We start from the raw sequence: 16,197 nt of genomic DNA, 5'->3' as shown, positions 1-16,197 counted from the left end.
ATCAAGCATGTAACAAAATGGGGAGAAGAACTGAGATGTGGAAACAGCAAGGGATTTGCAGCAGGACTTTGGACAAGGAGAAAACACCTGACAGATCTGTCAATTGTAATCTGCTGATTGTGGTAGAGTGAGGCTTTAGTTTGTCTTTTTCCCAGAGCTGAGCACGATGCTGAACATTCTGTGTTTTTTCTTCTGAATTTGTCGTAATTTTTTTTTCTGGTCTGCTCTATTGTTTTGTTTGCAGATTCAGTGACTGTTGGCTGCTCCGAAATAGGAGTGCTTTTCCCAGAACTTAAAGAGAAAGCAAAACTAATTTTGTCTATATTAGCTGTGCCTCTCCTAGTTCAGACTCACAGACACATCAGTTCACTTTTTGCTGCAGCAATCAAAAGATAACTTAAACCTCTTTTCCAGCATCTTAACTTGCCAAAATGCCCATCTACATTCAGGATGTGATGGACCTGTTCTCCCATCTCGCTAAGGTGAAGGGCATGAAGGCTGCTGTCATACACTCTGGTAAAAGAGCACTGGTGGCAGGTGCATCAGCCTTTACTGGGGGGATCTTGGCAGGTCCACTTGGCACTGCTGTAGGTAAGTCTCTTTTGTGTTAGGAACAAGAAGTGTTGTTAACTCCCTGAGTGGAGAAACTGGGAAATCTATGTAGTAGGTGTGGGTTGAAGATTGTTGAGATTTCATGTGTTTGGGCTTGAACAAGATGCCATTTATACATTGTCATTTTAGAAAAGAGGAGGGGGTGTGTCAGCATTTCCTTCTAGGGTTTGATAGCAACCTACCTGACTTTGGTCCTGTGTGGCAAATGGGAAGGCCTCCATAGATCTGAAGTTGAGATAGTAGTGCCTTTGAAATCCTTTGAACAAGTTGTTAACAAAGAGGTGTCTTTGGTTTTGGTTTTGGCTTTTTTTTGTGGGTAGAGCCCTGGTTCCTATGTGCTGATGTAGACCAGTGTCCAAGGTATGGGACAAACCAGAACAAACTCACAGGTCCTGAGCTTGTTAGTGCAGACTCTGCCCAGTGCTGTGGCTGGGGAGTGAAGAGGAGAGGATTGAGGTGGGGGTGAAGGAGCCCAAAAGATGGTGGTAGCAGTCAGGGGTATGTTAGTACCTGGTGACCTCATAGAAAGAAATTTTGTGTGTAAAGCAAAGGTGAATAAGTTTCTTAGTCAGCCTTAGCATGGCATAGGATTATCGTCCTAATGAATTTATTTCTGTATTTCTACCAGTACCTGCTATCTGCTCCCTGGTGAACTTGTTTTCTAACTCTGAATCTCATTATTCTCTGTCACTTTGGGGCTTTTTCCTTGTGTGGAAAATTATGGGGAGGACAGATTCTAATAGAAAACAGTAGTGTCTCTTCCATGTCTGTGGAAGTAAGAGTTGTCTAGCTTGAAAGCTGCCTGGTCACTGAATGCTCCTTACTCCTGTGAGCAGCTCCAGCAATTTCTCAGGCTTATTGGTAGGGGAGTGAATTGCAGTATGCCTGTGTGAGGGCTGGCAAGGTTGAGCTTACAAATATACACAAATATTACCACATGAGGAGTGATAACAGAAATACAAAATTAAGCTATGTATTTACTCTTGTTCCAAGTACAGATATTAATAAATAGGTGAAAATAATACTGTGACAAGTGTTTGAGGTTATCAGGAAAAAAGCAACGAAACTGAGCTTTTGTAAGACATTTGTAACCTGTAAATCAGAAATAAAAGTAAAAATTGGCTTAACGCTTGAGTGAGATGATGAGAATCACTGGAGCTATTCTTGGGTGTGTTTTTTCATTGTGTTTGTTTACAATGTTCTCCAGTCAAGCTGAGTTATTCTACAACCCGTGGTGAAGGCACTGGTTTTGGTGTACAATATACTGTGTACATAGTGAGAATAGTAAGTCTTAAATGTAGCAAAAGCCATGTCCCGATTACAGTGCAACTAAATCAGGAGACCCTCATTTAACCTTATACATTACAAAGGAAAATGACCCAGAGTCTTCAGAGGGGTTTAGGACAGTTGCAGTCAGGTGCACTTCCACTTACACAAACAGCCTGCATAGGTGCAGGACAGTGTTGGCAGGGATTGTCCTTACTCCTGCACCAAGAATTAGAGGATGAGTTACCTGCACTCTGCAGCAGTGACCACAGAAACTTGCAGTGTTTCTTGCACTTTCTGAGGTATGGACTTCATGGGAGTAGGAAGCTGCAAAGTGTGGTGCTACAAAAGCAGAAAGCTTGGATCACTCTGAGAATCTGGGAAGAGATTGTGTTAATGGCAGAGAATGAAATTGATAGTTGGGTGTTTTCCTTAGGCATGGTTTCATTGAAGAGTGGGGCTTATCTTTGAGAGACCAGTGCCCTGTGGAGGGTTGATTTGTTTCTGATTCCTAGCTTGAAGCTATTGCCTTTGATTGTGTCAGGAGTTGCTTTGTGATTGCTGTGGGTGTAAAAAGCTTTACAAATCCTTCCTGGTGCTCTGAGCATCACATATAAACCAGATTAAAGCAGACACAAGCACAGCTCTGCAGTGATTTCTAATAAAGGTGGGAACATTGCTGATGAAGGCTGTGAATAAAGGTTCAGGTATTTAAAAGGTAAAGACTCACATATCTCTTTTCTAGGAGCAGCAGTGGGTGTAATTCTTGGTACCTGGATAGCTACAGGACAGTCCAAGTCAGTCCCTGTGATTCTATCAGAATTGCCTTCAACTGAGCGGAAGAAACTCTATGATGAGGCCATGGCTATTCTTAGGACCTTCAACGTCACTGATGCTTTTGCTCTGATTCCTCTTGTAATGGGAAACGCTCATCTTCAGCAGAGATTCACACAAGTGCTGATAAATTACTTCTCCAAAGAGCTAAATGCAAAGTTGAAGTGTAGTAAATAACCCTTTCCGGAGCAGGCTTTTCACAGTGTGAAGAAATGTAGTCTGACAGTTGTAATTCTTCAACATAGCAATTACTAGTTATCAGTACTAATTATAAACATAGACAGATCTAAGTAGTGTTTTGACTTTTGGTATTTGATTTTTTTCCTTGGTTTTGTTTGTTTGTTGTTTGGTGGTTTGTTGTTTTTTTTTTCTTCCCTGTTTCTGGTTGGGTTGGGTTGGGGTTTTTTGTAAGGATAGTATTAGATCTCTGGAATGTCCTGAGAGTAACTAGCTATGTAATTTTGAATTACTCTGCACTAGAAGTGGATTAGAAATCACTGTTATGCCTCTAGTCAAATTTTCAATATCATTGTGTTTTATTTAGGAGATTTAGTCCTGTTTGTGTAAGTGCTTGAAATTTCAGCTATGAATGGCATGTAGGTGCCAAAGTAGCTAAGGCACTTGGAATAATTTTCCTTACTGTTTCAGTCCTGCAAAGGCAAGTTACAATAAAGTATGTTATTCTACTGTGAACTCAAAGGTCTCAATTCTGACTTTGTTCCTTGTCACATTTATTGTCATTGTCAAGGTTTCTTTCCATTCTGTCAGAAGTGAAACAAATGCCTAAACAGGATTTAAAGCAACAGGTAAAGTGTTTTATACTTGAATGACCACAGTTGGATTGACAAGACAATACAGAGTAATTGCTTGTTTCTTGGAGAGCTGCATTTCTTTGTTCAGTTTTATCATCTTCAAGTCTGCACCTGTAGTACCTCCACCTGGGCTCACACTGCCTTTGGAGAGGTTCTTGCCTCCTGTGTGTGCCTGGCCGTGTGTAACTGCTGCTCACATGGACCCTGCAGGACTGAGGAGTACCAGCCCTCAACAGGCTGTTAGAGTGGTACACCATGGTGGCACACTATGATGCCCACTGTACTGCTTAATTAGTTGCTATGGTTCTCATTATCTGGAGGACTTTCCTACAGGATTTTGGAGAGATCCTTCTGCAGTGGAAAATGCTTCCATGTGTTGACCCACTGACTCCAGAGGGCACAAAGAACAGTAAAAGCAGAACAATTCTGAGATGCCTTTAGCTGACTGAGGTTGAGTTGACAGCAGGCAGTAAGGACCTTCCCAGCAGCAGTAATCTGCCCAAAATGTGATGGGGCAGAGAGCTGCTTTGAACTTTAGAGCTGAAGTTCTGCAGAAGCATCTTTTTATGAGGGTAACCTACCTGTACTGCTTAAGTCTTGAGACAGCAAAGTGAGGCAGTCTCCCCACATTAACACCACAGCTCTTTACCAGTGGATTTTGGGGGACCTCTCCTTGTTAAGGATGTTTCCTTGCAAACAGGTGGCTGCAGCCTGTGATATCCCAAGGGCTTGTTGGAAACTAGCACAGACACAGGGGCTCACTCAGCCTGCTGACTTACAGATGTTGTATGTGTTCTGTCTGCCTTGGTAATGGTAGAAAAAATGTGGCTGCAGCATGATATCCTGTGGTGTAAGTTCTCCTCTGGCCACAGGACAGGTGTGACTGACACCAGCCTGTCTCTGCTGAGGTTTTGGGGTAAGACATTTCCCCTGCATGAACTGCAGCAGCAAGCTCTGCTGCGGAAGCCCTTTCAGGGTTAATGTACCGTGTTGCTCCTCCCTCAGCTCTGCCGGGGTGATTCAGTGAAGTCAGCTGTATTAGAAGTGTGGGGGTAGAGCAGCTGGACGCTGCCAAGCTGGGGGAAAACCTGCCTCTCCTTGCTGAGGATACAGCCCTAAGAGTGCTGTGAGGCTCCCTCCTGCCTTAGCTGTGCAGGGGAAAAAATGCTTGGGCAGCTCTCTCACTTCTGTGGCCACCACCATAGTGGTGCTTGCTCCAGGACTGCTTCTGGAGAGCATGGTTGGGCTGCACAGGGCTTGCAGTCTTTCGGGAGGGTATGAAAGACCTTTGGATTGAAGCAGCCATGCAAAGCGACCCTTTGTTGGGCAGCCGGGCTTCTGGAGGCTGGCCAGTAAACAAGGGTGCTCAAGGTCATTGTTTGGAAGGAGCTGGAGGCTCAGGGTGGTTTCCCTGAAACTTACTGCTGAGCAAACACTCATCAAGTGTCTCTGTCTCTGTGACTTTGATAGAAACCAGGTAGTTGTGACCTGGGTGCTCGTGGCTCTGGTTTGTAGGTTGGGTTGCTGGCTCCATCAGGGTTCCTGAGGCATTCCAGTCACTGGAGGATGACTGTAAGGAGTGCCCCCATAAGCATTGCTCTCGTGTGTGCTCCAAGGTACAGAACTCACTCTGCAGCACTGGCACAATGCAGAACCTGTGTGCAGCAGAGGTGATGTGCAGCTCGGGCAGGCTGCTGACAGGTTCCCCCAGCACACACTCTCTGGCCCCTGCTGCCCTTGTCACAGGCTGAGGGCTCATGCAGATGTGACCTGTGTTAGGTGCCATGACTCCTCCTGCAGGCCTTGACCAGAGTGGAACAAATCTGCAGAGAGGCCGTGGTGTCACACTGCTCCTTCCTCTGGTGCCTCTGGAAATGTCTTTGGATAGGAAACCACTAAGGGTCTGGTTTTGCCTTATCTGTAACTCCTCTGACAATAGACAGCCATGCCTTTTTCTCTTGTTGCTGTCTGTGAGAGGAAGAGAAGCCTGTCTGGCCTTGAGTTAATGCTTTTCCCTTCTCACATCCATGTTTTCTAAGGTTCTCACCAGAGCACACTGTTTAGGACACACAAGGAGAGGCTGGACAATGCTCATGGGAGCACAGCTTTACCTTTCTGCTTGGGGCAGCCTGGGCAGCAGGATGATGGCAGGGAGCAAGATTACGGGCGGCAGCATCACTGTTGGCAGCAAATGCTGTGCGCTAGTGGGGCTTGACCATGCAAGAGAACACTCTGTGAACACAAAGCATCTTATGTGCCTCTTTTCCTCCCTTCTCTGTCCTTCCTACAATAGCAAACTGGGACTCTTGGCTGGTAACTTCTCAAGAAGAGCTTTGTGGAAAACCTGCTTATGGTTTGTTTGCATTTCCAGTCTACTGGAAATGAAGTCAGATGTGAATTTCAGAGGGCCTCTTTTGGTGTTCATCAGCACTCAACAGTGGCTCCCAGTATGCCTCATCTGCTCCAGCTGCTGTGTCAGGACAGCAACACTGACAGCTGTGTCTGTTTGGAGATTCTATGAACAAGTGACACAGCCTGTTGTTCCCTGAAGTGCAGCATCCCACTCCAGGTGCTGTGGAGAGCATTTCCAATGCTCAGGTCTTCATATTTTCCCAGAGCTGTTTTGCTGTATGGTGACCACTGTCAAAGTGACAGTAGAGTAACACCTTCCTGTCTTTTCTTGAGAGTCTATGGCCTGAAACACAAAAAGACAGAAACAGAAGCCTGTATTTTTTTTATTGGACACAATGACTTTAAAGCTCAGCAGTACCTGAGACTATCTGTGCTCCTCAGCTCGTCATCCTGACCAAAAATCCCAGGCTGAGGAACATGATGTAGTGGTTTGGGAGGCCAATTCTCCCACCACAGGCAAAAAATAACAACTCAGACAAACAGATTGCAGAAGTGATGGAAAGTTTAAATGGGAAAACAATAAAAACAACAATGAAAAGTTTTACAGAGAACCACAAGCACTGTGACAAAAGAGAGAGATCCCAGAACATACCCAAGAACATCCCATCCCCACCTAGGGGTACACCCAAAACCCCTCCCAGGGCTCTTTCTCCCACCCCCCCCCAACCCAGTCTTGGGCCTGTCTTGCAGCATTAGTGAGTCAGAAGAAGCTGTGGACTTTGGCAGGGCCAGAACTTCTGCTTGAATAAAAGTGGAGTGTTTGAGTAACCAGGGGCAAGACTGACTGAGAAGCTGTCTGGCTTTACCCCTGCTGCCTCTGAATGCTCGTGCAGTGCTGAGTGAGCACCATCCTGCAGAGTTGATGGTGTGCCTTGCCTGTGCCTTGGGATGGCGGAACATGTTTCTTAGAAACACTTTGTCCTTTCTTTTCAGTTTATTCACAGAGCCAGTCTCCCCATTACCTTTCCTTTGGCTTTGTGATTGGCTGCTACAGCAGTGCCATCCTCTTCCTTGTCTTCCTACTAACTTTAGAGAGCAGAAGAGGATTGCCTCATTGCATGCCTCTTACCTCTATTTTTCTGTCTCTTTGCTACAGAATTCCAAGCAGTTTCAGCAGGTCTGATGCTAACATTCAGGTTTTGATTTCCCTGTTCCATGTTTTGTTTCCTTTTTATTTTTGCTCCTGACAGCTACAGAGACCATCCTCTGGCTTCTGTGTGCCCAGCTGAGAAGGAACCATTTTCCTGAGGGCATTTTTCTAAATATGCCTGGGCTCCAGTTTCTCCTCAAGGGAGCAGTAGAAGGAATTTTCAGCCAGTCCAGTTTCCTAAACCAGCACACCCCAGGGTTGAGCAGTACCATGGCTGGTGTGCCAGTGCTGCACGGTGCTGTGCCTGTTAGGCTGTGACACCTTCAGGTAGAGGCTGAGTTCCTTCTGGCAGCTGATCTCCACACATCATGTTTGGGAGGCTTTCAGGATATGACTCCACAAAATCCCCAGCCTGCAGATGTTTATGTGAAGTGAGCATTCAAACTACTGCTCTTCCTAGTCTATGGGTTTGCAAACTTAATGAATCCCTGCTAAGACATTTATTTACCTCAAAAAATAAAAAAACCCCGTATCATCAGGAAATGCCCCATTAATGCACCAGAGACAAAATCAAGATGAAAAACAAGGCACAGCTCATGATCTAAACTCCATGTGTTCAGCAGGCCAGCAGCCAAGAGCTCCAGGCTCTAATCCCAGCACTCAGCTCCCTAGCCTGGCTAATAAAACTACAGGAAGGAGAGGAGAAGCTTTGCTTATTTCCCCTTTTTCTCCTGGGCAGGCTCCTTTAACCGTATGTATTAACAGTTTACCAGTTACTAAGTTACACGTAGCTTCCATGTGTGATGCATTCTCCAACCTGAGGCAGCTCAGGCCTTTCCAGGTCTTCCCACTCAGCAGCAGCTGTGGCACGACACTGCACAGGGTGCACCTAGCTGGCAATCGGAACGCTCTGGGAGAAGGCACTGGAACACGCACAAGGCAGTGTGCAAGGAAGAAGCCTCTGGAAGTGCAAAGTGCTCGTGTGCACCTCCTCAGCTCCTACCAACCATGTTTCAAAATAGCAGGGTATGTATGTGGTAAGAGTTGCCCTTACGGGGAGTTACCAGAAGTGTTGCAGCTTTTCCATTCTTCACCATTCCCACTTCCTGTAAGGAAAGGGGATGTCCCAGTTTCTGGAGGGTGTATTCCCAGAAAGGCCACAGTATACACAAAAAAGGCAGAGTTGGTTTTGGTGGAGTTTGTTTGGGTTTGGTGTTTTCCTTTGATGCTGTGATTATGAGAAGCTCTTTCCCAACACAAAGGCATTTGTTAGAGGCATGCCTGTCCTTCATTACTGGATAAAACCAGTCCATAGCTCTTTTGGTGCTGATAGTACTAAGATCTTTGGACACATAAGATAACGAATATCTGATATCTAAGAGAACTAAGGGCTAAGTTCAAAACTGGGATACATTTCTGGAGCCAGTTACTAGGAAGAAACTGAGTTTAACCTCAGAAGCAGGGAACTGGAACATCAGCTATGGATGCAGATTCAGCAGCTGGGCTATTTTTGGCTTGTGACTCATTCTAGTGGCTGTTTATTTTTAAGGTAATTTTCTGTTGGCATAGAATGCACACCCTTTTGGTGGGTGGGAGCCATTATACAATCACTGCTGTGCAGAGTTAAGAACTAAGCTTGGAGAGGGATGGAAAAAACAGACCTTGGTGTACTTACTGCTTTAATACTCTGAAACATCTGCTTAGGTCATAAGGTTTGTTGACCTACTGTAAGTTGTGCCCCCACTGGAAAAACACTATTTCAGTTAATACAGACTACTGCAGAGGATTATGAAAGACTTGGAAAAACTCAGAAAGGAAGCATCAGATTTGGCACTTTTTTCGCTCACGCTTAGCTTCAAGCAGCAAATACAAACCCAGAGCATTCACCTCACAGCTGAGGAGTCAGAACTCATGCTGGCCAGCTGGGCCTGAACCTCAGCTCTTGCTTAAGACTCCAGTTAAATAACAACAGACTTCACTGTCACATTTTCCTGGCTTCTTCCTGCTGGCCATATCTTTATTCACACACACTCAAGCGATACAAATTCACTGGCATCGTGGCAGTTTACAAAAGACAGTAAGGATGATTACTTTGAACTGAATTTAAAAAAGCCAAGTCTGTCCATCTGGCAGGCAGTGTACTGTTTGGAACAGGTCATAGTAGTATCATAGTAGTATCAGTTGGGGTTGGAAGGGACCACAAGGATCATCTAGTTCCAACCCCCCTGCCATGGGCAGGGACACCCCACACTAGATCAGGCTGGCCAGAGCCTCATCCAGCCTGGTCTTAAACGCCTCCAGGGACGGGGCCTCGACCACCTCCCTGGACAACCCATCCCTTTATAACATTGGCAGTGTACTCCCAGCCATGTTCCTTTTCCAGAGTATAAAATACACAATATACCATAAGCAATAACAGAGTTTGTAGAAATGTGTGCTGCAAAACAATTGCTGTTGTCTGGTTTTCAGTATATATACTCCCCTGCTATATCATGATAGAATACTTGAATAAACACTCATAAACTCTCTCACTTAATTTGAACTTTACAGTTAATTTCGGATCAACTTTAAAGACTCGGGCTCCAAACAAGGAAGTACATAAAGGACCTTAACTTTGGACTTGTGAGAGTCACAGACAAGAGGCGACCTCACAATTGAGCATTCAATACCTCCTGCTCAGGAGAAGTGAAAGTTGAAGTGCTCTACTTAACAGGATCAAAATTTGGGGTATTTTCCTGGATTTTCCAAGACTTTTAAGTTTTCCCTGGGCTATCCTTTTATCCAACAGGCTTGAGCTCATCAAGTTGCTGGTAATCTGGTGGAATGGCCTGGTTTTGAGATATAGGGCTCTGCACTTAGTTTAGTCAACTGAGTCTCTCCCTTCATATCTCACTCTGTGTAATTTTACCAATACCTCCCCTGTCTCCTTCCTCCCTCCTGGCCCAGAACCACCAAAACCACTTCCGTGTGAGAGAGATGGATGCTCCAGTGCTTTGCTAAGTCTGCTCACACCAAGCATCATATGAGCTCCTTGAATTCAGAGCATTGTGTTTCCAATGTTGAGACACTTGGGTGTAGAAATGGAAGCCTGTGCCAACCTTACCATGCAGAGTTGGAAGACTATCTCCTCAGGCTGGCACACTTGCACTTCTGATGCTCCTGCAGCATCCAGAGTGCCCCATGCCATGACAGGTGAACACACTGCTAGCAGACTTGTATGTTTAAATTCAAGATTTCTTGCTCCTTTTTCTCCCAAGAGGCACTTCAAAGCATTTGAGAAAAGAAATTAGTATTGCTCTCTTTTTGCAGACAGGAAGACTAAGGCACCAAAGGGTGAACTCCTTTGGCCAAGGCTGTTAAACAGGTTTCTGCCCCAGTCTGTGCTTTTCATTGAGCTGTTGCTTTCTGTGCTCCTGTTGTATGAGACACACTTTCAGAGGGGTAGCCCCATCTCTGCTCCCCATGCAGACATCACACACAGGGAACAAAATCCACCTTCCTAAGCACAGCCTTCAGAGAAAACATCAGTAAGGACATGCACAGGAGGCCAGAAGTTGGCTTCCCAATGTCTAAATGCCACTGATTCCCAAGGAGGTCAGCTATGGAAAGACGACCAAGATACTTCTGAGGTATAAAACTCTGTGTCTGCTGGCCACTGGTCAGTTTTGTCATCATCAGACTTGTCGCTGTCATCACCGCTGGAAGGTTCGTAGCCTGGGATAGCAGAGCAGATTGGCTCTGGCTGCCTACGATCTGCCTCCGCCTCTTTCTTCTTTTCTGCCAGCAGCTGCCTGTAGCACAGGTTGCAGACCCTCAGGGGCTTGGGAGACAGTCGGGGCATCAGGAACCTCTGCCTGGAGCAGTCTGCGCAGACAACAAAGCCGCACTTGCGGCAGTGGTGCCTTCGGGTGAGCGTGGAGAACTTGGTCTGTGTGCAGCGCATGCAGATGTCCGTCGCCTTGTCTGGGATCCAGGGAGCTGCGTGCTCTGTGGAGGGCTGCCGGCCCGTCTTCGTCAGCAGGTGCCTGATGCACTCCTCCAGATGGCTGATCCACTCCTTCCTCTCCGTGAGGGAGGCAGCAGAAACCACAAAAGACTTCTTGGAGGTTTTAATCATCCAGCGGTTCTTCATCTGCAAGGTGTCTGGCAGCGTCTCCAAAGTGACATCTTCAAGGGGAATGATGTGCTGGGAATTGTACTTCCTTTTGTTGATGACTATGCTGCCGTAGACAAGGATGTCATTGAAAAGGAAGAATATGCGAGGCTTTGGTTTCTTGCGGCATTCTTTGGTTAAAATCCCTTCTCCTAGAAGGACCCTGCCCGGCACAGCTAGAGGCTGTCCAGAAGCCCCAAAGCAGTTTTCCACAGCAGCAATGCGCTGGCTGTTGATCTCAGTATTTGCAAGATGGTCCACCATCTCCAGCTTGCTCTGAAAAGAGGAGAGTAAACAGGGAAGTGGTGAAGCTGCAGACATCTGCACTCAGGTGAGGCTCAGTAGCAAATGTATGCACAGGTAAGATGCTCTTAATGCAACCTCAGGTTACAAGTAACCTCCTTACCACTCTTCACTTTAGATTGTTACGTTAAATTTTTACACTGAATTTTCAAACTTTCTGGCCTGACTATGCAACAGCCCTGTCTACACTGGGGCAGTTCAGTTTGCAGCAAGGGAAGCCCTTGAAGGCAGACACAGCCATTCCATTACAGCTGTGCTTTTTACCAGTATGATTGTATGCCTGCAGTAAAGGAAACTGGTTGATCTAAACCTGCTCTTATGCAGGTATGAGTACTTGCTCGGGACATACCATACTGTGACAGCTGAAGAGTACTTCGACCTGTCCTGTTCTATCCCTCTTGGAGCTAACTGATACTGGTCTCAGGGAGGGGATGTATGGTCTTGGGAGCAAACCTCCCAATTCTGAATGCATACCTGCTTTCCCAAACATTAGTTGCAGACACATGCACCCCACAAGGCCATTTTGTGCCAGAGCTAAGGCAGGAAAAACCAGTGCGGTATCACTTGTTTCCACTGCTCCTTCTTGCATGATAAAACAGGTTAAAAAACCCAAGCAAACAAACAAGAAAAAAAAGCACCTGCTATGTGAGTAGCCCCACAAGTCAAGTCCCTCCTCCATTACCTCAGTTACAGTGGGGCTGCCCATACTTCCAGCTACAAGACAGATGATTCTGAAAATAGTCTAACCACTGCTGAAAGGGAAGTGGAAGACAACACACTCATACCTTCCCACACCTCCATGTCCTACTTCTCACACAATCTGGGGTTTCGATAGCTTGTTGGGTTTTTTTTTTTAATAGGAAAACCTACATAATGTTACTCTGAAGTTAAAGCAAATGTTTGCTATTGGTGGTTTGCAGTAAGGAATGTGCTCCCTGTTCTAAGTCCATTTTTCGCCTCACCTAGCTCCTCCTGCACTGAAGGGTGCTGCCCAAGGCCAGCCAGCCATGGGAACGTTAGTCATTTCCTGCTCCAGTGAGGTAGCTCAGCCATCACGAGGTGGCTCCGAGGTCACAGGGATATGTGTTGCCCTGATTGCCATTAGCAGTGCATCAAATCACTAGCACAGAGCTGCTCACTGACATTTTCCCCATCCTCCTTCTCCAGAGTCTCTGTAGCCATGGAGGTTGGAGAGGAAAGGGAAGAGGAGGAAGATAACAGGTCCTGGGTGTTTGGGATAAGGATGATTTATATTCTTCCCTTGCCCTTCACCCCAAATCATCCCTTTGGTATTCTAGAAGTGAAACCACAGAGCTGCTGCCACATGCCCACCTGAGCTATCTGGCAGACAGTCTGGACAGTTCCTCTGAGTTCCCAGGATTTTATTCTCCAGAGCAGGCCAGGGTACAGAGGCACAAAGGTAGGAAATGTTTAGCTCTGGAAGATGTAAATGAAGCGATCTACACTACAGAAATAGCTTTCCTATGGAGTGGCCTGTGCTCCTCAACAGCTGGCTTCTTCAGAGTTCTCCCTTGAACTAGAGGGAGGGTTCCAAGGCTTCCAACTCCCTTCGGGCAGGATGTGTATCTTCAAGGCCTGAAGGGACCAGAATGGATTTGACGGAGTTGGATAGTGTTAAGCATATCCACTCATGGGCAGGTTTGCCAGCATGAAGGGCAATTCACCATTAACTGCAATGCTCCAACTGGGGACCATGCTGGAGGGAATGCAGGGGCCTGACACCATCTGCAGCAGCTGAAGGAATATCCCAACCAACCTGCCCTTTCGGCATGGACGTGCCGAAATTGTGCAAAGGGATTACTTGCTGTCAGTGGAAAAGAAACTATGGCTTGGGAAGCTGGGTGTGCAAAGATTCCTAATGCAACAAAATACTGTCAAAAATGTTTGTAACCAACAACACCAAGTAGGATAAACTGAAGCAGGGGATGGACACAAGCCTGCAATGTGAAAGAAATGAAAGTGAACTCTCATCAGGCATCACATTTCCACTGCAGGGTATGTCCTTATTCCCCTACTCTCTGGTTTGTTACCTAGTTAAAGTGACATGAGTGAACCAAAGAAAACCTAACTGTGCTTGGAAATATTCCCTGCTAAGGCTAGTCCAAGGCATTTCTCAAAAGAGTTTTCCCAGGGAAACAAAACCAGAGGTTTTTCCTTCCATCTCTCCCCCCTCTGGCATAAATGGCTAGAGAACAGCACATACTAAGCAGCAAAAACCCAGGAGGGGTGGGATTCACACTGCCCACCTTCAGAATTGGTAACTGACTCTGTTCCTCCACACATTCCTTTTTCAGTCAGGGGGAGCAACAGCCATCTGCAGAAGGTGACTCATCTTGCCCCACCATACAACATCAACCCTGTCCAAGTTCTAGATAATGGTCAGCCTGAACAACCACATACAAGCCCATTTCATGTTAGTATGAAACTCACTATGAACAATATTTTAGACAGTACTCTGTGAACTTGGTAAATAAGCATAGCTGCGGAGTCTTATCATATCCTCCTTTCCTGTGAGGCAAGAGCCTCACTCTTTGGAACAACAGTGGTGAGTTATAAAGTTGAGGATATAAATTCTAATCTAATTTATTAATTTTGGTACTTTTTTCCCTATTTGTTCAAGTGTCTCCCATCAGGTCAGCAGGGTCACAGGGCTTATTGCCAAGTAGCACATACGCATTTACACCCCTTGCAGCAGAAGCTCACACAGTTGAAATGAGGGTGGGAAGTTGTACTGTATTGGCATGCTACTTTTCCTACGAGTTTTTGGCATGGGTAAGTTTGGGATTGGTCTTTTCATCAAGATCTATTGCTTTTGCATGTGATCAAGTATTACGTGGTGAATATATGTGAATGACTATGACTGATACATGAAGAAAAACACCCACAAAACTATTTGGCACCCTACTACAGAAGTAGGCAAGCCACTTCTTTTAACAACGAGTGCTTGTTCACTTGTGATTATAAATAGCCATGTTGATGCATGCCAGGCAGAGCATTTCAACTTAACCTCCCGGGTCAGTGAGTTTGGGGTATGGTTTACAAATCTGTATGGATCTAAGGCCTAGGTGTAGAAATATAGTGAGCTGTTCTACCCAATTCTTCTATTCTTACTGTCAGACAGAACTGACAGTCTTGGTATTCATTGTATGCCTAATGTATACCACATGTAAGGAATGGCCCAGTAGTATCAGCACACTGAGGACTGACTGCTGAATGTATGCAAGCAGTAAATTCCGAACCTCAACTCTCTTTCTCAGAGTCAAGGCTGGCATAAGCTCTCCTTCATCAAGCACGGTAAGCAGGATGCAGCCACCTTTTAGCCAGAGCAGGCATTCAGAGCAAGAGCTGCTGGAAGGGATTTGAGCTTGCCTTTCCCTATCTCCTGGCATATTACAACTGCTGGGCCACTGGGGGCAACAGGGGCCAGCTGTGGCAAACTCCTTCCAGCCAGGCTCATAAAGAATCCAATTCAGTACGTGTACATTCTGGGACTGACTTGACATTAGGCCTTTGAGAAATTCCACCGGGATATGGATTTACTGAGCTTCTTGCCACTACTGTCCAGCATGCCCAGGACCTCTGGCATGTAGGGCCATAGCAAGAGAACAACTGAGAGGTGGTTTGTGAGAAGCTCTGACTGATGCTACCAAAACTAGGGAATTGGTAGTCCAAACTCAGCTGTGGCTCTTGCATGTGCTTACCAGGTTCAGGGGTGTCTGAGTAGTTTTGTATGAAAGAAGGAAAACCTGAAACTCAAAGAAGAGCTTCCCCCACTCCCTCTTCTCTGCTCTCTGCCCACGTACACATCCTTAGGCAGTGCAGCTAGGCAGTGCTTCACCAGCATATCCTGCTCCCAGCTCTGACACTCATCTGTCAGCCTGGTGAGCGGCCACCACGAAGACACCTCTCAGGCACTGGAGCTGGAGGTGCCAGAACTAACCTAACTGCATTTGGTCAGGGCACCCTTACATGCTCAGGCTGGACAAAGGCTCATGACAAAGGACCTGCACAGACTTGCTGGTGAGATGAATTCTCTGCCTCTCCCCGTGTCTGAAAGCCCACGTCTTTTAGAAGAGCTGTACGGCCAAAGGTGGAGGATCCCCCCGCAGAGGCACCGATTTCTCTAGTTTAGTCAATTTCGGGAGTCTCGGTACGTGGCCAAGCTTGGTAACGTAAGAGTGCCTTCGAAAAAACACTTAAAAATCATTACCGTATAGGGCGCTTAGGCCACGAACAGTGTGCTGAGAAGCGGCGGCTGCCTACTTAGCACTGCCTTGCTCCTGCCTGGCGGGACACCCGTGTGTGGGCGCAGATCCCAAACGGGCAGGACATGCATGCCTGCAGGGCCGAGCCTTCCCGGCGGCGAGCGCGGCTTTCCCCACCTCACAGCGGGCTGAGCGCGGCCGCCCGGCTCCCTCTAGCCGCACCGGCCCGGAGCCGAAACCCCTCAGCTTTTCCAAAACTTTCCCCTTCCGCACAAACTGCCCGCCCAGCCGCCGCGCCGCGCCCCGACCGCAACACCGCTCGGCCCCTTACCTCCGCGGAAGGCCCCGGCCGCCCCACAGCTGGCAGCTCCGCTCCACCGAAGCTGAACTGCGCCCCCGCCCACTCGTGCCCCCGACTGCCAATGGGCGCCGGCCGGCCTCGGCGCACGGCGGGGAGCCGTTCCCCCTCGCTGGTTGACGGCCAATGGC

The 16,197-nt window shown here is 46.9% G+C and overlaps 2 protein-coding genes across 2 annotated transcripts; one reads left to right on the top strand and one right to left on the bottom strand.

The window, feature by feature from the left end:
* Nucleotides 1-283: 283 nt before the first annotated feature.
* LOC137447411 (protein C19orf12-like) lies at nt 284-3,405 on the top strand. The gene is made up of 2 exons (XM_068150894.1): nt 284-591; nt 2,624-3,405. Exons 1-2 carry the CDS (start codon nt 432-434, stop codon nt 2,887-2,889), a joined length of 426 nt encoding a protein of 141 aa, XP_068006995.1. The 5' UTR covers nt 284-431; the 3' UTR covers nt 2,890-3,405.
* Nucleotides 3,406-6,253: 2,848 nt separating this feature from the next.
* On the bottom strand, nt 6,254-16,113 carry PLEKHF1 (pleckstrin homology and FYVE domain containing 1). Its single transcript, XM_068150608.1, has 2 exons — nt 16,040-16,113; nt 6,254-11,455 (listed from the first exon to the last, which is right to left on the bottom strand). The coding sequence occupies exon 2, from the start codon at nt 11,441-11,443 to the stop codon at nt 10,622-10,624; it is 822 nt and encodes a 273-aa protein (XP_068006709.1). The 5' UTR covers nt 11,444-11,455; nt 16,040-16,113; the 3' UTR covers nt 6,254-10,621.
* Nucleotides 16,114-16,197: the final 84 nt, after the last annotated feature.

This window comes from Melanerpes formicivorus, unplaced genomic scaffold (assembly GCF_026170545.1).
Source record: "Melanerpes formicivorus ecotype bairdi unplaced genomic scaffold, bMelFor1.0.p_v2 SCAF_20, whole genome shotgun sequence".
Classification (NCBI taxonomy): Eukaryota; Metazoa; Chordata; class Aves; order Piciformes; family Picidae; genus Melanerpes; species Melanerpes formicivorus.
This window is presented reverse-complemented; position numbering and strand designations above follow the sequence as displayed.

What these genes read in the sequence shown, in the direction of transcription:
- LOC137447411 (XM_068150894.1), top strand. Translation starts at nt 432, where the DNA reads ATGCCCATCTACATTCAGGATGTGATGGACCTGTTCTCCCATCTCGCT. An exon ending in TCCACTTGGCACTGCTGTAG is followed by an intron (nt 592 to 2,623) that starts GTAAGTCTCTTT and finishes TCTCTTTTCTAG; the next exon opens with GAGCAGCAGTGGGTGTAATT.
- PLEKHF1 (XM_068150608.1), bottom strand. Translation starts at nt 11,443, where the DNA reads ATGGTGGACCATCTTGCAAATACTGAGATCAACAGCCAGCGCATTGCT.